Raw genomic sequence first — 20663 nt, forward strand, 5'->3', positions numbered from 1 at the left:
GTCTTGATTACGAGATGAAGGCAGAGCTCACAATCTGCAGCATCGTTGACAGAACAGACTGCGGACCTTTGGTGGAGAGCTGGGTGGAGGGTCTGAATCAGAGGCTGAGACGGTTTTGCGAACGTGTTGGCTACAGATTCCTTGACTTGCGCCATAGGGTGGTGGGGTTTCGAGTTTCGCTGAATAGGTCAGGAGTTCACTACACTCAGCTGGCGGCTACACGGGCAGCGGAGGCTTTGTGGCGTGGACTGGGTGGTTTTTTTAGGTTAGAAGGCCTCGGGAAAGTACGGGGTGGGCTGCAGTCTCAAAGGGTGCATGGCAAATACAGGACGTGCTTGGATCAAGAGCAGTCGGAATTGTAGGTGTAAATTGTTGTAGTTGTGCTGGGAAAGTCCCTGAGCTTCAAGCGCTAATAGAAAGCACAGAAGCTGAAATCGTTATAGGTACAGAAAGCTGGCTAAAGCCTAAAATAAGTTCTGCAGAAATTTTTACGAAGTCTGAGACGGTGTTCAGGAAAGATAGATTAGACAGAATTGGTGGTGGAGTGTTTGTGTCTGTCAATAGTGGTTTATCTTGTAGTGAAGTCGAAGTAGATACTCCGTACGAATTAGTATGAATGGAGGTTATACTTAACAGCCGAACTAAGTTAATAATTGGCTCCTTCTACTGACCCCCAGACTCCGATGATATAGTTGCTGAACAGTTAAGAGAAAATTTGAGTCTCGTAACAAATAAATACCCTACTCATACGGTTATAGTTGGTGGGGACTTCAACCTTCCCTCGATATGTTCGCAAAAACACTTGTTCAAAACCGGTGGTAGGCAGAACACATCTTCCGAGATTCTCCTAAATGCTTTCTCCGAAAATTATTTCGAGCAGTTACTCCACGAATCCACGCGAATTGTAAATGGTTGCGAAAACACACTTGACCTTTTACCCACAAACAATCCAGAGCTAATAGAGAGTATCATGACTGATACAGGGATTAGTGATTACAAGGTCGTTGTAGCTAGGCTCAATACCGTTTCCTCCAAATCCACCAGAAACAAACGCAAAAGAATTTATTTATAAAAGCGGATAAAGTGTCACTAGAAGCCTTCCTAAGAAACAATCTCCATTCTTTCCGAACTGACTATGCAAATGTAGACGAGATGTGGCTCAAATTCAAAGATATAGTAGCAACAGCAATTGAGAGATTCATACCTTATAAATTGGTAAGAGATGGAACTGATCCCCCATGGTACACAAAACTGGTCGGAACGCTATTGCAGAGGCAACGGAAAAAGCATGCGAAGTTCAGAAGAACACGAAATCCCGAAGATTGGCTAAAATTTACAGACGCGCGAAATTTGGCACGGACTTCAATGCGAGATGCCTTTAATAGGTTCCACAACGAAACATTGTCTCGAAATTTGGTAGAAAAACCGAAGAAATTCTGGTCGTATATAAAGTACACAAGCGGCAAGACGCAGTCAATACCTTCGCTGCGCAGTGCCGATGGTACTGTTACCGACGACTGTGCCGCTAAAGCGGAGTTATTGAACGCAGTTTTACAAAATTCCTTCACCAGGAAAGACGAATGGAATATTCCAGAATTAGAAACACGAACAGCTGCTAGCATGAGTTTCTTAGAAGTAGATACCTTAGGGGTTGCGAAGCAACTCAAATCGCTTGATACGGGCAAGTCTTCAGGTCCAGATTGTATACCGATTAGGTTCCTTTCAGATTACGCTGATACAATAGCTCCCTACTTAGCAATCATATACAACCGCTCGCTCACAGATAGATCTGTACCTACAGATTGGAAAATTGCGCAGGTTGCACCAGTATATAAGAAGGGTAGTAGGAGTAATCCATCGAACTACAGACCATTATCATTGACGTCGGTTCGCAGTAGGGTTTTGGAGCATATACTGTATTCAAACATTATGAATCATCTCGAAGGGAACGATCTATTGATAAGTAATCAGCATGGTTTCAGAAAACATCGTTCTTGTGCAACGCAGCTAGCTCTTTATTCGCACGAAGTAATTGTCGCTATCGACAGGGGATCTCAAGTTGATTCCGTATTTCTAGATTTCCGGAAAGCTTTTGTCACCGTTCCTCACAAGCGACTTCTAATCAAGCTGCGGGCCTATGGGGTATCGTCTCAGCTGTGCGACTGGATTCGTGATTTTCTGGAGAAGTATTCGCTATTTGTAGTTTTCTCGATGAGGTTGTGTGCCAGTGATACGCTGATTATTACACCACCCAGTTGCTATACTAAACCCTTACCGTTTGCGAGATTCCTGTCAGAAGGGTTCATTTCTGAATCAGCTGTACAGATTCTGTGTGTGACCTTTCCACTGTCGGCAGGCCGGGGTGACCGAGCGGTTCTAGGCGCTACAGTCTGGAACCGCGCGACCGCAACGGTCGCATGGTTTGTGTGATGTTCTTAGGTTAGTTAGGTTTAGGTAGTTCTAAGTTCTAGGGGACTGATGACCATAGCAGTTAAGTCCCGTAGTGCTTAGAGCCATCTGAACCATCTCTCCACTATCAAGAAAGTTTCCTTCATCGGGAAAGATTGGAATGAACTGAAATGTAACACATCCACGCACCTCGTTGAAGAAGCAAACACATTCAGTTTTCCTATAGGTACAATAAAGTTGAAACTCAAACTGGGAAAAATATAATCGTTAGGAATATCATTACGGCATCATCGAGGAACTCGTAAATCCAACTGGTCCATCTTATAGATTTCTTGGACATAACGTACACTTTTTGAAACATATTCATCGCAAGGAATGCTTAATAGATGTCAATGAGAACATTAACATTATTTTTACGTTACGATGTTGCTTGAGCCATTTTACAAGTATTCGTCAACAGAACGGTCGCAGTTTCTTTAACGTGTGCGTTTTAAACTGTTGCAGTATTGTGGTAAAAAAGCCATTATAAGTAATATTTGTGTCAACAGGGCAACAGCCTAACAGCCTCTCATGAGATGATAGGGCATCCAGTAAAGACTATATACTACAACTAAAGTAGGAAACCTTTAGTAACAGAATAAGTTTGTATTTACGAATGTCTTCCTCATTAGGTGCTGCCGGACTCGGATAATTGCAAAAGTGAAGTCACATGTCTGAATTTCTCAAGCAGTTGTACCATATTGCATTGTATTCCACTTGTCATTCCGGAAAGAATCTGTTGAAGTTACTGCCTCACTATGCGTCACTGAGAACGAGGGGTGACTTATCGCCCAGATCACCATCGCGAAGTGTTCTGTGCTATTATTGCGTGACTTCTTGTCGAAGCAGAGGGCAACTCTGCGACATGCGTCCCTTTGCATTAGGCTTCGTCATGAATTTTCTTACCTACTAGAGGAAAGAGAGGGAAAATTCTGGTATCCTGAAAGCTACCAGTGGGACTATAGTACTCCTGGTTTACAACAAAGGAAAGTATACTTCTACAAAAAACAGAATACTTATACTAACAAGACGAGAGTGAATTTGAATTTGTTAGTGATTTCGTCCTCAGTCTTCATCCAAAGAGGAATGGCGTTAATGAAATCGTTCTGAAATCAGTTAAGAGATTTCAACATGACACTTTACTAATCGTAACTACATCGTCCGGAAAATTAGCTAAACACATTATGCTTATCCATTAAGGATATTTTAGAACCCGTGTCTATTAATTAAGTGTAAAGCCACAAAACTGCAACCAGTCACTTTCTTGAATAGTTGTATATCATTCTATGAACCGGTTTTCGAAACTTTTCACGTTAATCTTCAGATGGTTTAATGGAAGTTACATCACTATTTCTAGCATAATGCTGGGCGCTGCCTTACGACAGTATGGGCGGTTTTTTTCTGTTAGTGTCCACGTGACTGCTTACATTTTGACAGACAATTGGTACATCACTTCACACACTGTTACACAATCTGTATACAAGTTACGCTATCACAGTGTAAAAGTATACAGATTGTACAACAGTGTTCGAAATGATGTACCAATTGTCCGTCAAAATGGAAGCAGTCACGTGGACACTAACAGAAAAAAAACCGCCCATACTGCCACAACGCAGCGCTCAGCATTATGCTAGAAATAGTGATGTAACTTCTAGAAAACCATCTAAAGATGAACCTGAGAAGTTTCTGAAACTGGTTGAAGAAAAAATAAATAACTATTCAAAAAAGTGATTCCTTGTAGATTTATGTATGAGTAAACTAAACAACTGAGAACTGAGATGGATGATTTCTGTAACGCAGAACATAAAGAGAAGGATGTATAGAGCCGTATAAAGACCGCCTCATTCGCTGTGACCTTTCATTCATCCCTCCAGGCACACGTTGAGGCTAGCTTTATCCGTTTCCCTAGATCACTCAGTGAACTGATTATGATGACGACTGTAACAGACAATGTGACGTCTAGTCAGCCCCATCCCCCCACTAAAAGATTCATGACTTAAACAGGAGGTTTTGGTTCATATAATCTTCTCTCTCTGAAGATGCTGCGTGGTAAAATAAATAAATAAATAAATAAAGGGTGACAGAGTCTAAATTGCCAGCCACTGCTACATCTGCGATTGCGATTATATAGCTTCCACCACCCACCAAGCCCCTATATCCCGGTTCAAGAGACCATATAGGCAGAGAGAGAAGAGAGAGATCTTGCGAGTACATTGTTAAGTATGTACGGTGGCATCAAAATTGATGTTGTGCTTCTGAGCTCCTAGCACAGGGTCGGTCAGACAGTACGCGTCTCCAGAAGACGAAAGTTGTGACATAAAGGCGGAACTGGTACAGTTAGTTGCGCAGCTGGTTTCTGTTACATATGAGAGATAAGTTGGCTGTTATCCTTCTAAATCACATATAATATTTAAGAAACAGTTAAAATCAATGAATTTTTCCTCAAAATGGTTCAAATGGTTCAAATGGCTCTAAGCACTATGGGACTTAACATCTGAGGTCATAAGTCCCCTAGAACTTAGAACTACTTAAACCTAACTAAACTAAGGACATCACACACATCCATGGCCGAGGCAGGATTCGAACCTGCGACCGTAGAGGTCGCGCTGTTCCAGACTGAAGCGCCTAGAACCGCTCGGCCACCCCGGCCGGCCTTCTCAAAATGACTGTAACAATAAGTTAAGCGTAAAATAATACCATTCATCCTCGTTAGCCCTGAGGCTATTTCCCTACCTTCAGTTTTCATATCAAATTATTGAAATGTTGCAGCCACAAGCAGGGATAAGGAAGCTGCCCTGTGTAACACACACAAGTAACATCTGCAACTAGAGTAGCTTCGAATTTATGTTTAATTATTGACTGTGTATTTAAAATTGAATAGTTCTATGTTAAGCAGCCGGGTATAACAGTCAGATAAAACACCTTGCTCTCCATTTATTAACATATTTATTAATTCTGTTCCAGATGTATCTGGCTGTTACAGACTGCAATGAATGTGTCCATCTTCATTCTCCTCTTTGTCAACATGGCGAACTTGTGTTTCAATATGTTTGTTACTGCAGGAGTAAGTATCTTTTTAATGTATCCATAGTGTTCATTTGACACTACAATAGTAAAGCCATAATCAAAGGGTTAGAAGTTAGTAGTGTGTCAGTCCAACATAAAACCACATTGTGTTTTGAGATTCTTTTTTCGGAACACAGAAAAATTATGTGCTGCGTTGCATATGGAAGCTTGCTGTGGTTGATAAACTTACGGTGACGTTATTATATGTGTTTATCTCATGGGAGTTTACGCTATGAGGTGTATGTGTGTTTAATTTTCAGAATTGTGAATTTATTTCAGCCACACGATGGTTGTGCCACAGCGTCATTGCAAGAATTCCTGGCAAATTTTACCATGGTGTAGTCTTTATCTGTTCTAGATTAGAACATGGAACGAACGTTTGGACAAGCATGGGGATAACCTGTTGTGATCTGATTGTGCCACCATTGCCTTTGTGGAAATGGAAATGAGCGTTTGGCGTCATTGCCCGGGTGGTCCCTTGCGGGGCAGGTACGGCCGACTTGGTGCAGGTCTTATTACATTCGACGCCACATTGGACAACCTGCGTGCCGGATGGGGATGATGTGATGATGAAGACAGCACAACATCGAGTCCCTGAGCGGAGAAAATCCCCGACCCGGCCGGGAATCGAACCCCGGCCCATAGAACGGCAATCCGTCACACTCACGCAGTTACTTGGTGTCATTATTTCTCGTATTTTTGGTCGGATGTATGGTTATCATCACATTATATATTCTCCAACTGATATTTTACGTTTGAAAATGAAGAAGTAGTTCGTTAAAACCGGTAATGTAACCCATTCTTTTTAAAGAAAAATTTTATTTACTGTGACTATGGCTTCACTATTGTAGTGTCAAACATTTAAGTTGTATTTTAGTTAGATAGCTTGCGACAATCATGTCGGAATATAGAATATACACATTAACCAATTAACGTATAATTGCACACGCAAATATCGTAGTCATAACTTGGGGAAGACTCCTTGCATCAAGGATTTGTTAAGCATCCGTCAGACTAAAATGTGTTTCTAATAAGAGTGTGTCTTACGAATTTGTCTTCTGTATTATGATCAACTGATTCCAAGACAATCGAAGCAGCGTTAATCTTTTTTTTTTTTTCCACTCCAAAGAGTCTCGCACTGCAATTCTAGACCACTTAGTAGTGGGCCAGAGCGGGTTTCCAACCGGGAATGAATCCTCAGTGACGCACGATTATAGATACGTTATTGAGTCGCTTTCACAGTGTCCACTAAGATGAAAAACATTGACTGGAGGAAAAATTTGTACAGTCGTGAATTTTCTTACGGCCACAGGGGTGATCGTAATTAACAATATACTAAAAATCCAGACTGATAAGGTGTGAGTGTGAGAGTGAGAGGGCGTGTGAAGTCACTTATTTAGATTTTTCTTCAATATCACGAAAACGCCGGCATCTAGAGGAACAGTCTTCCTGTACAAAATTTTACAATATTAACTTCCTTACGCAAGAGATCTTGCTCATCTATCCTCTGGGACTTTCCGCATTGCAGTGGATGGAAATATTGCAAATTATCAAGAGGAGTGTTTTGATGGTATAAAGTTAGTATTCATCGTTACATGAAGCGGCTTTGGAACAATTATTACATGATCCTACCTTTGGTGAAATAATCATGGACAGTTTTGAAATGCAGTTCTAAAAAATAAACTACACTGTTCAGAGGTTAGATACTGGTTCAGGTATGTTGATAATTTGTTGTGCTTGTGTAGAGATACTATCAGACAATTTCAAACATTCCTCAAGGTCCTGAACAGAACAGTATGAAATTCACAATTAAGTTTGGGAGGTAACTTCATAAATTCTTTAGATCTAAGCACAGATAGCAGTCACCACATGTATACTTTCAAGCTTTATAGGAAACCTTCCGTCACAGATATTGTACTACGTACCAATTCTCAATGTTCAGAGAAACGTAAACATGCTGCCTTTCTTTTAGTGTTACCTCACCTAATATCCATCGCAAGCAGCATCAAACAATGGATACACTCCTGCCTTTGTGGACACCATACTGCATAAAAAGCAGAAGCAACAAATGTACACTCTTCTTTGTCCAGTTCCTCATAGCCCACCTTCAGACAGCAATAAATGATACACAATACCACATTCAGGAAAAATCTCTCTTAATGTGTAAGAAAGTCTAAATCCAAGAACCTTTAGACATCATTTTATAAACGTAAGAACTTTTGGACAGTTTTTTTCTGATGCTGAAAACAGCAATTCAGATTTGGAAGAAAGTGGAATATACATAAATCGCTTGTAATTGTGCCAAATTCGATATAAGTCGGTATGGCAGGGCAATAGGCATCACCATAGATGTTGGATACTTGGAGACTCTGCTTTCGCAAATCCTGCTTAAAGAAGGTAACAGTCACAAGGTGCAGCATGAAATCTTACATCATATCCATAAAGACACAGTTCCCTTATTCGCCGCCTCTAATGGCAGATACTACCCACAATCCCATCAAGACTATGTTGTAAATTACTTCCCCTAGTTACATGCCAAAATTTGTCTTTTATTTCAGTTACTATAATTTCACTTGCCTTGTTAAAATAATTTTTCCATTTTATAATCAGAGCTGCTTCATGTATCTCACTAGTATATCTTACCTTTTCCCGATATAAAATCTGTTAAAAACAAGATAAATTTGTTGTGTCCTCCCTTCGAACATGTCACCTAAGTTTATTGTTCAATTTATTTGCTTTTCAGAACAATTGTTGAAATTTGTTATACAGTTCATTGCATAATGTGTCTCGTATTTTATTTAAGCACAATAATCTTACGTCGCATGTTTTTCTAAATACGTCCTTTCATTATAATCCTAAATCAAACTCTAACGATTGTCGTCTTTTGGAACCAAAATATTCTGCAGATGCACTAGCTTGAAATCTTCGATCCTAAAGGAAATTCATTGCCTCACATATTTATCTATGTACCTGATGATGGCGTAACAGCTGAAAACCAGTTTGTAAACTAATTGTAGGGGTTGCAGAACATTATATCAGTGTTGTGGGTGATTACATTCTTAACTGAAACAATTCTTCTGTTAACCACGGTATGTTCACAGTTTCCTACATTGTGCCTATATTTGTCTGCCAGACTGCCGTGATTGCCCTTTTTAGTAACATCCCATCCTCTTTAAATAAGCTGCATAATATGGTATTCTATTTCGTCGTTTCTACAGCCTTGGAGGCCTTCAAACTTCCATCATCATCAGTCAGTACTTTGGTATCTCACGTCTTTCAGCGTCAATTTCTTCTGATAATTCTCTTAACTTCAAACTATTCATCGTCATTATTAAATTGTGATACGAGTCAATGTTGGCTCCTGAAGACACCTTACAATCCAGTAATTTCTGTCTAGCATCAAGTGATCCAGCGTTCTGGGTGGCCAAATCATTCGCTCGGATTTTCAAGAATGTTCTTCAAACCAATTGCGATAAATGGTAACCCAGTGACATGACATAGGTGTTTGGGAACATGAAGCCGATGAACGGCTGCAAATGGTCTCCAGGTAGGTGAACATAACCATTTTCAGTCAATGATCGGTTCAGTAGGACCAGAGGACCAAACCAATTCCATGTAAACACAGTCCGCACTATTATGGAGTCATAAACAGCCTCAATAGTGCCTTGATAACTTGGACCCATGGCTTCCGGTGACAGTGCCACACTGTAACCCTACCAGCAGCTCTTACCAACTGAAATCGGGACTCTTTTGACCTAGCCACGGTCTTTCCGTTAACCAGGGTCAAGCTGATTTGGCCAGGGGCCCAGTAGAGGCGCTGCGGGTGACGTGCTTTCAGGAAAGGTACTCTCGGCAAAGGGAGATGTTGCTTAAAAATTGGCACCAGATATCAAATAATAAAATATAACGAGAAGAACAAAAAGTTTGGCCGTTTGCTGCCATAGCCCATTAACCCCAAATTTCGTCGCATTGTCCCATTGCATACGTTCGACGTGTGTCCCACACTGACTTCTGTGGCTATTTCATGCATTGTTGCTTGTCTGTTAGCACTGACAAATTTGCGAAAAAGCAGTTGCTTTTACTCGTTGAGTGAAGGTCGTCGCCCACGGCATTGTCCATGGCGAAAGTTAATAGTTGGAATGTGGTATTCTCGACACACTCTTGACACTGTGTGTATCGGAATACTGAACTGCCTAACGATGACCGAATTGGAATATGCCATGCATCTACCGCCAACTACCGTTCCACGTTCGGGTCAGGGATTTTCTCTGCCTCGTGATGACTGGGTGTTGTGTGATGTCCTTAGGGTGGTTAGGTTTAAGTAGTTCTAAGTTCTAGGGGACTGATGACCATAAATGTTAAGTCCCATAGTGCTCAGAGCCATTTGAAACCAACCGTTCCACGTTCACAGTCTGTTAATTCCTGTTGTGGGCTCGTAATCACATCGAAAACTTTTACATTTGAATCACCTGATTACAAAAGACAGCTATGCCAATGCACTGCCCTTTTATACCATGCGTTCGCGGTAGCCGGCTCTCGTGACCGAGAGGTTCTAGGCGCTTGAGTCCGGAACCGCGCGACTGCTACGGTCGAAGGTTCGAATCCTGCCTCGGGCACGGATGTGTGTGATGTCCTTAGCCGCGGTGGCCGTGCGGTTCTGGCGCTGCAGTCCGGAACCGCGGGACTGCTACGGTCGCAGGTTCGAATCCTGCCTCGGGCATGGGTGTGTGTTATGTCCTTAGGTTAGTTAGGTTTAAGTAGTTTTAAGTTCTAGGGGACTTATGACCTAAGATGTTGAGTCCCATAGTGCTCAGAGTCATTTGAACCATTTTTTTGATGTCCTTAGGTTAGTTACGTCTAAATAGTTCTATGTTCTAGGGGACTGATGACCTCAGATATTAAGTCCCATGGTGCTCAGAGCCATGTGACCCTTTTGTTCGCGATACTACCGCCATCTGTGCACGTGTATGACTTTGTCGCCTCAGTGTGTTACGTTTAGATTACGTTTGGCAATATGTGAATGTGTGTGTTGGAAATTTGTGGTAAAGTGTTATGGGATCAAACTGCTGAGGTCTTCAGTCCCTAAGCCTACGCACTACTTAATTTACCTGAAGCTAACCTACGCTAAACACAACACACACACCCATGTCCGAGGGAGGACTCGAACCTCCGACGGGGCGAGCCGCCGGGACCGTGACAAGATGCCTCAGATCGCGCGGCTACCCCGCGTGGCTTTGTGTGTTGTACGGTGCCAAGACTGTAACTTCAAAAATATGTTAGTCGCATAGTACCCACATTCTCTTACGAGTATATTTCTTTGCAATTCTATTCAATGAGTTGTCTAAATAATTATGCAATGCTGACATGGCTATCGTACTCTTTATATTCAGCAATATTGCTGTCGCCTAGACCACTATGATACTTAGCTTTATTGCTCATAGACGTGTAGAATGATGGTATGACTCACTGCTGATCTGATATTGTCATATACACAGCTGTTACAAGACGGGAGAAACGTGACGAAGGCGGTGACGGCGCTTTCGACAGTGCCGGGCCTGCTGCTGCAGACAGCGATGTACTGTCTTTTCGGCCAAATCACAACCGATCAGGTGAGGACGAGTTCGCATTCCGTATACTGCCACATTACTTAGTCTTGATCACTTCATATAACAACTTATTAGCGTCCCTTCATTCCTACTAATACGTTGCAACGTGCAGATCAATATCGCAATAACGGTAAAGAATAGAACGAACACTGTTATTAACCTCTGTGAGACCTAGTGCAGGGCGAAATTGAATACAGGCCATGAAATTGATGAAGAGGCTCCACGATCGTTTAGAGTGATTCTGTACAATAGTCGACAGCTCTGACCACCAGGGATGACGGCAAACTGGTCGGGGCACTTTATTTTTGTTAACTAGGTGTAGTCCATATGCGTTTATTTGCGTTTGTTAGTAACTCGTGTACATATGTATTCAACGTACTGTTAGCACACATTAAAGTTTTTCCATATTAGATGAATATAAATAAGTATGTTTCAATCTTCTAATGTTCCTCACTTACCTCTAAACTAAGGTACTGCCGCTACTTTTATTTTTTAATTTTTATTTAATCGAAAAATAGTATTTCTAGCTGCAAAAACCCGTTTTGTCCTAATTAAAATTTGGCCGTCATAATCATAATTCTGCTACGGTGACCTGATAGGGCTCGACGAGACATTTTTTCTGATATATTTTTCGTCGTAATCGCATTATGCGTTGCTGAGATGTGATTTTCCGAACTTCGTACAATATAATAATTATTCAAACATCTGGAATATAAAAAGAATTTATGATAAGATGGCGCGTCTCCACAGTCGCTATTACCACAATTTTCCCTTTAAAATGAGCATACTGGCTCCTTTGCATCTTCAGTGATTCTGTATTTGTTAATCTTAGTAGTGCTATTCTACGTGGCGGCGGGCGTGCACTGGGTCCGCGAGTTGCCTCCATTGGAGTTATATCTGCCGGAATTTCCCCTAGCCGCCAACGGCTTTGCCACAGCGTTCGGTCGGCCCACGTGCTCGCTCTGACCTGGGTTTGTCCAGCACTCGGCAGTTCACTGTACGTTACCCTGTGCATCAAAGGTGGTACATACCTTGATATAGAGCGACCCATCTGCACCAAATGGGCGTTATCTGTCTACACTCTACCACCATCCAATCCTCCACCACGATACACTCCCAGAACACAGTTGACCCCAAAACACAATTTATGGCTTAATACAGTTCTACTGCACTTCGATGTGGTACACACACTTCATTTATACATAAACCACTTTAGCTGGCAATAAGCACTGATTTTTTGCCATTGAAACACTATCTTTAATAATGTGTTATTTTTCCATTTCCTGCAACGTGGAAACTATTAGCCCGAAGAAAATAAAAAATAATAATAAGACCTTTCTTGTCGGGATGTTGTGTAGCTTAATTTTATACGTAGAAACATTACCGTGAGAAGCAGCAGTTTCCTAGTTATTGGAGAAAAATGTAAAATGAGGACTTTTAAACGCGCCCTCACCCCAACGCTCATACCGACAACGGTCAGGATGTGTAGTATGTCCCTCCTGCCAGCACACGTTTTTCCCCTAATCGAATTTTGATCTTCGTTGACGATTAAGTGCAGGACAAAAAGGTAGTTCAAGGATGTCATAACAGCCGTTCACTGCAGAATTTATTTATTTTACAACTGAAATTTGGGCCTTAGGGCCATTTTCAAGTAGAATTGCAAAAGATTTTGCTTTAGCACTTGTCAGTCTTCAAAGTCCTGCGACATGTACACTTATCATAGTCAAAAATAAGGCTTTTCACAGCTTTAACATCCTTCACGTAAATGCTACAAATAAATGTCGTAACACACCGTTTAAATATCAGTGCATTAGGACTTTGTTTGGTTGGAAGAAGGCCTGTTCAGAAAACGTCACTTATGAGGCTGCCAACATGGAGTAGAGCACACCAGAAGTAGCAGCAAAAACACCCAATACATGGATCCAAAATTTTGCCTAAAAATCTAGAAGAACAGATCGTTTAGTATTCTCTTACTATGAAACCTTCTTTCTTTGGGCTTTCTCGTAACGATTAGTGAGAAATGGCATTACAGTTGTCAGAGACGTGAAAGACTTCACTCTTCTTCCTTCGTACGTACAACCTTGTACTGAAACAGCCTGCCTTCTCCTTCTTAAAAGTCACTTTACTACTGTATAAATCATCTTCTTGTGTTGTAAATACAGGGTGGGGCAAATTAAAGTGGCCGAGAGATCAGAGTTACAGGGTACAAAGGAACGCAGCAGAGGAAAAACTTGAATATAACCGATGTTGAAAGTGGCCACCATTCATCTCTTTGCACTTTTGGGCATCGATCAGCACGTTACTGAAGGCGGGTCAAAGCTGGACTGCTGGAATTGCCGCAGCCTCATCCGAAACATTCTGCTGCAGCTCTTGAACACTATGAGGACTGTTGCGAAACACCTTAGACTTGGAGGCTCCCCACACAAAGTAATCGCACACTGACAGATCACGTAACCTGATGGCCAGCTATGGCTGCGACCAGAGTAACCTCTGCTAAGAACTCTGTGAGGTGTGAAGACTGTGTAAATGTCCTCCAAGGTGCGGGCAACTGTACAGGAAGTTGCTCCATCCCTTTGGAAGTAACTTTAGGTTTGCTCCTCCTCCGTTGATGCTGCCACAAATCGTATGCACACGTCTGGTTCACTTTTATTTCCCCCACCGCGTAGTACTGAGGCGGGTTGAAAATTATTAGAACTATTTATATTTTAGCCATTTTGAGTGTTTCAACATTGTTATTTCTATTGATAGTAACGTCATTAATCATTAATGTATGAAAGCTATTCGGAAAGTAAAGAACGGTCGGTCACGAAATGGAAACCACATTGGAAACAAAAAATGATTTGTTAGCAACATGTAGCTATTCACTGCATCTACATCTCTATATAGTCACGGCTCCGGCCTAGACATCCGTCGTAGGACTGCATCACTTTCCAATACCCTCGTCATAGAAGGCAGTCTTTTGCGGTTCCCGACAATTTTCTATGCTGGATTGCAGCTCATTGACTGTACGAAAATGTTGTCTTCACAGCCAGAGGTTCATCTGAGTAGAGATGAAAATCACAGGGAGGCAAGTCCAGGCGAGCGCCCTCATTGACCTGCGGCGTGCGTCCGAGAACTGTCATAAATAAGGAACCGCATGACTACTGCATTATGTGGTATTGCATGAAATCAGGCGAAATTTCTAGGCAGGCTCCCACAGTTGACGGGAGACACTATTTTTTAGGAATTTCCGTACGCGCTCACTGTGCACTGAGCACTGAGAAGAGCGACCTGGCGCTATTTACGGGCGTAGAAGAGATACTGCCCAAGACACCTGTGTAAAGCTTCATCGGATTTTCACTGTTGTTTCCATTTCGCTACCAATCATTCCTTACTTTCCGAATAGCCTCGTAATCCGTATTGCTAATTATAATTATACTAGAGCTTTAAAATTTTATATATAACTAAGTCACAGATATTTGTACGAAATCAGAAAGTTGAGGAAGTATGTTTTGTAAATATCTTCACATGTGTGATTACCTGGGTTTGGTGAGTGAAAATTTGAATGGTGTAATCTGTTCTGGTTAAATGAACCAGTAAATAACCAATATCTTACTAAACAACACAATACAGAAAATGTTTCATTACGAAAGTGTGTAATTACGGATGGTAGGCGTGTTAAAACATATTTTAAGACTGGTCTTCAATTCTCAAAGAGCACCTTACTTCATTACGTCATGTTATCTTTTAATTATTCAAGTAAAACTGTTTCGTTGCAGACATCTATATTTACGCTGACACCGCAATGCTGTACTTGCAGAGTGAGAAACTGTCAGACTCGGCCTACTGTTGTGGATGGGATGAGTGCGACACTCGTTTCAAACGTAACCTACTAATCTTCATGCTGATGGTGGGGAGACCTGTGGAGATCACAGTAGGCCAGACGTGCAAGCTGTCTAAGGAGATGCTATTGCAGGTTAGCGAACAATATATGATAAAGGCGCTTCACATCACGTACAGAGTTCGGCACTGGGACTTCGTTATTTGAAACGCGCGTCACAGAACTGCCTTTACACATTTTTACGAGGAGTTGAGTGCTTCGAAAGGGCGGGGCCTAACTTTTTTTAAAGGTTATTTTAGTTGCGATCATGCAGTGGACGAGAGAGAAGCGACCGTTCACCCTCGCGACTTACTTTTCCAAGGCGGTTCGGTCATCGCAGCACAGTGCACAATGTGAAAATAGTTTATATATCGCACCTGCCGGCCGTATTTCTGATCAAAAATCGATTGTTATGTGGATGAACACATTTGTGAATACCGGTATTGTGCAGAAAAATAAACTAGGGCCTTCGTGAACCACTGACACTGGAAAACGTCGAGCAAGTGAGGCTGGTGCCTTTGGATTCCCCAAAGAGATCTGCTAACAAACGAACAGCTAGTCTTGAATTTTCTGTTCTCACACTGAGATGAATTCTTCATGAAACCATAAATTTCGCTATACAAATTGGCAGTAGTGCACACACTTAAACCACGCGATTTTGTTTCACTAAAACCTTGATCGAAAACCTAACTTATGAATCTCACGTGTTCTTCAACAACAAGGTTTACTGCCATTTGTCTCGATGCATGAGTAAACAAAACATGCGGTGTTGAAGTGGCATGAAGCCCCGAGAACTTCATGAACAGCCATTGCATACACGACGTGTGAGTGCTTGGTGTGCACTATCCAAAACTGGCATTATTGCTGCATTGGTTACGAAACGAACGATAGGGTGGTTAACGGTCAATTCTAAGCTTTAGCTCCAGATGATTCAGGAACTTTTTCCTCCCGAACTTGAAGACATGGATGTGGTGGATGTCTGGCTCTAACAAGGTGGCGCCACGTTTCAACACTACACGATCGTCATTGACTCTTGCGCTGGTACTTCGGCTACCATCTCGTGTCATTGAGAGGCGATCTTCAGTGTACCGCACGCTCGCCAGATATAGCACCCTAGACTTTTTTATGGGCTTACCTTAAATCCTTGGTCTATACCAATCGTCCACGAACCCTTTGTGAGTTGCGGAAAAATGCCCGTGCTGCTATATCCAACTTAGAAAGAGGCATGTTGGACAAAGTGTATCGAAAGCTTTGATTTCGACTGTCCAGGTGGACTGAGCACAACGAAGGCCACCTTCAAGATATCAGTTTCAAAACCTAACAATATTTTCTACTTAATTTTATTTCGCTGGTAACGCTGTGCAGCATATCTACAGCTGATTTACTGACTGATGCACCACATCCCGAGGAACATGATCAGCAGCACACCCATTCAAACGAAAACGAAACTTATTAATCTAACTTACGTAAAATTTATATGTCATTTTCATTGACCATTAAAGTGATCTTTTCGAGTCGTGGACTTCTACTGCCATTTTTTTCTATGTACCACTAGCATTGGTCTCCGTCGAAAGAAACAACTTATTTTGCGAAAGTGGAGAGTTACTATGACGGAAGGGCGAGTTACTATGACGGAAGGGCGAGTTACTATGACGGAAGGGCCAACCGTATCTAACATTTGGAGCCGGTGCCATTGTCGCAACAGCTGCGTATCAAGTCTTACTCTTGCAATGTTCATCCGTCATGCTTATTCAATTCTTTAAAAAACGAGATAAAATTTCGCTTGATGCCTTCCTAAGAGAAAGTCTCCATTCCTTGCAAACTACGTAAGTGCCGATCAGATGTGGCTCAGATTCAGATATATAGTACCGACAGCCGTTGAGAATTTTATGCCAAATAAATTAATAAGAGTCGAAATATATCCCAAGTGGTAAGCAAAAGAGGTGATACCACCGTTGCAGAATCAAAGAAAAATCTATGCTGGAATTGAAAGAACAAGAACAGAAGAAGAATCTCCAAGATGGGCGACATTATACAGAGGACCGATATTTAGCTGGGCCTTCACTGGGAGACACTTTTAATAGTATCCGCAACGAAACTGTGTCTCGAAACATGACTGAAAATTCAAAGAACCTCTGGTCGTGTGTAAAGTGTATCAGCGGCAACACGCAGTCCATAACTTACCTGCACGACAAATGTATTAATGTTGCCAGTAACAGTGCCACTACGCTTGTCCGACCTCTTCTGCAGTACTGCTGGAATGTTTCAGATCCTTACCGGATAGAATTGACAGAGGTTATCGAAAAAGTTCAGAGAAAGATAGCTCTCTCTATACTACCGTGGAATAGGGGAGAGAGTGTCACCTGTGTTACAGCGGTTGGGGTAGCAAGCATTAAAACGAAGGCATGTTTGATTGCGGTGAGATCTTTCCCTGAAATTTCGGTCAAGAACTTTCTCCTCCGAACGCGAAAATAATGTTTTTGATGCCAACCTATGTGGAGAGGAGCGATATTAGTAAAATCGAAATCATAAATCGCAGGGACAAATTTAAGTATCATACCGATTGCTCTTCGAGAATGGAACGGGAGAGAAATAGTATAAAGGTGATTCAATGACCCCTGTGCCAACATTTAAGTGTGATCTGCAAAGTTGTCATGAACACACAACAAAAAAGTTTTGCATCACCAGAGTTCCCAGAACTCCTGAAGATATACATAGACTGTGGATATTGTATCACAGACACAGTCCCTTTGACGGTTCAGAGATGCCACTAAACCCGCCGAAAGATGTAAACAACCATGAGTAGTGCCTAGTAGACGGAGGAGGTACGACAGTCCATCAGTTCCAGTCATTCCACCAAGGCGGTCAATTCCTTGGTTATATCGCGTCCACATTGTTACTTTGTGCCAGGAAGGGCTCTCAATAAAGGAAGTGTCCAAACGTCTCGGAGTGAACCATAGCGATGTTGTTCGGATATGGAGGATATACAGAGAGACACGAATTGTTGATGACTTGCCTCGCTCAGGCCGTCCAAGTGCTATTACTGCACTGGATGACCGCTACCTACGGATTACGGCTCGGAGGAGCCCTGACAGCAACGCCACCATTTTAAATAACGCTTTTCGTGCAGCCACAGGACGTCGTGTTACAACTCAAACTGTGCGCAATAGGTTGCATTATGCGCAACTTCACTCCCGACATCCATGGCGAGGTCCATCTTTGCAACCACGACACCACGCGGCGCCGTACAGATGGGCCCAACAACATGCCGAATGGACCGCTCAAGATTGGCATCATGTTCTCCTCACCAAGAGTGTCGCATATGCCTTCGTGTGTTTGAGGCAACCCGATCAGGCTGAACGCCTTAGACACAATGTCCGGCGAGTGCAGCGAGGTGGAGGTTCCCTGCTGTGTTGGGGTGGCATTATTTGGGTCCGACGTTCGCCACTGGTGGTCATGGAAGGCACCGTAACGGCTGTACGATACGTGAATGCCATCCTCCAACCGACAGTGCAACATATCGGCAGGATTTTGGCGAGGCATTCGTCTTCATGGATGACGATTCGTGCCCCCATCGTGCACATCTTGTGAATGACGTCCTTCAGGATATCGACATCGCTCGACTAGAGTGGCCAGCATGTTCTCCAGACATGAATCCTATCGAACGTGCGTGGGAAAGTTTGAAAAGTGTTGTTTATGACCGAAGTGACTCAGCAACCACTCTGAGGGATCTATACCGAATCGCCGTTGAGGAGTGGGACAGTCTGGTCCAGCAGTGCCTTGATGAACTTGTGGATAGTATGCCACGACGAATACAGGCATGCATCAGAGCAAGAGTGTGTGCTACTGGGTATAGAGGTACCGATTTGTACAGCAATCTGGATCCCCACCTCTGAAGGTATCTTTATATGGTGGTACAACATGCTATGTGTGGTTTTCATGAGCAATAAAAAGGGTGGCAATGATGATTATGTTGATCTCTATTCCAGTTTTTTGTACGGATTCCGGAGCTCTTGGAACCGAGGTGATGCAAAACTTTCTTTGATCTATATATATATATATATATATATATATATATATATATATATATATATATATATACTCTAAATCTCTCATGGTTATTGGTAATTTTCTATACTGTTCCTGATTAATGATAATCAATATATTACAGAAGTTAGTCACTAACGATCTGGAATTAAATAAAAATTATTGTTTGAAGGGGAAGATTTAAATTGTGGGGTCTGGAATAAACAGTGATCGGACAATATACAGGGTGAACTGTAACAAAAACGACAAACTGCAGTGACGGATTCCAGCCTGGAAATGGTGGAAAAAAGGTCATATGAATTTGTGTCCGGAAAAGTATCACTTCCGTGGTAGATGACGCTGGCAAATGAGGGTTTCTCTGACGACGTGCCGTGTATTCCTGTGTGATGCAGGCTGTGTAGCTGCCGCAACGTACTTTAAGCAGAATGGTCCGGCATTCATGTCGCGAACAAGCCGGGATGGTGTTTGTTTACGACCAAGCAGATGGAAACCCTCGAGAGGCAGCACGGTTATACCGAAACAAGTAACCCTCCCAGGTATCAAACGCATCACCCACCATTTCATGCCCTTTTTTGGCGTTTGTGAGATCATGGGACCTTTCAGAAAGACGTGGAGGAAGGCCGCGGGCTGTGTGTACATCAGACTTCGAGGACCGTGTTCTACGCATGCGACGGTCTCTGGTGAGAGGTCGGAACGTGTGGAAGAGTGCGGCAGTTAATGATCCGACGTGTGAACGCGTGCATTGCATCCCATAGAGACCAGTTTTTAACATTTGTTTTGACGTGGATGCAATGCAGCTCTGTACTGTGCTCCGTGACTATTTCTTGTCGTTGCACGCACACAGTCCCTTTCCACCCATACATTTTCAAAGGATCTTTCTCCAACATTTTCAGTAAAGAGTTCGTCTCTACAGTTTGTCGGTTTTGTTAATGTTTATCCTGTATACAGTAGAGAAATGTAACTCAGAGACATGCATTTAACTGCCTAATGGAGACCAAAGTTATTTAAAACGTTGTGTTAACTGTGCAGGTGAAGACTTTGTCACTAAACTTGATTTATTTATTGAATGAAATTTCAGCGTTAATTTCATATGTCATATCGTAATTTCAATACAATGTATTTCTAATTAATTTTTCTTTCATCAACAGGTCCTGAATGGAACATACGTCTTACTGAACATGCTATTCCATGTTCACAGCGATGACTAAATCGTTTATGGAGGAATACTGCATTTTACGTCTTTGATCAATCAACTATGGCTTTTTCAATTAAGAACATTGTCATAAGAATAGCACCAATGTTGTAGAACACTAATGTTTTTACATGCATTTAAGAAAAGCATCAAGGTTTATAAGTACATTAACCAAGACACTACATTTCGACACCATAATATACTCTTTTATAAACTGTTGTACACAGTCTTTTGCAATAAAATTGTGTTAATGAAAAGAATGTGGGAATCATCACACAAAACAGATTATTTTATTGAACTCCAATAAAAGGCTTCTTCATGTTTTTTGTTATGTGTACATACTGAATAACCTAACTTGTAGGTTATGCACTGGTATATTACCTAGAGTAGTTATTCAACTAAGTTTGCTGCAGAAGGCAATGCCATTATGAAGAAGCCAGCTAAG

The 20663-nt window shown here is 42.0% G+C and overlaps 1 protein-coding gene across 1 annotated transcript in view; it reads left to right on the forward strand.

The window, feature by feature from the left end:
* Positions 1–20234, forward strand: part of LOC124625142 (odorant receptor 43a-like) — a 53528-nt gene extending 33294 nt beyond the window's left edge. Inside the window, exons 4-7 of the mRNA XM_047149154.1 lie at positions 5413–5512; positions 11010–11123; positions 14920–15075; positions 20175–20234. Of these exons, the coding sequence (XP_047005110.1) occupies positions 5413–5512; positions 11010–11123; positions 14920–15075; positions 20175–20234 (430 nt within the window). The remainder of the gene's footprint in view (positions 1–5412; positions 5513–11009; positions 11124–14919; positions 15076–20174) is intronic.
* The last annotated feature ends 429 nt before the right edge of the window (positions 20235–20663 follow it).

Source organism: Schistocerca americana, chromosome 1 (assembly GCF_021461395.2).
Source record: "Schistocerca americana isolate TAMUIC-IGC-003095 chromosome 1, iqSchAmer2.1, whole genome shotgun sequence".
Lineage (NCBI taxonomy): Eukaryota > Metazoa > Arthropoda > Insecta > Orthoptera > Acrididae > Schistocerca > Schistocerca americana.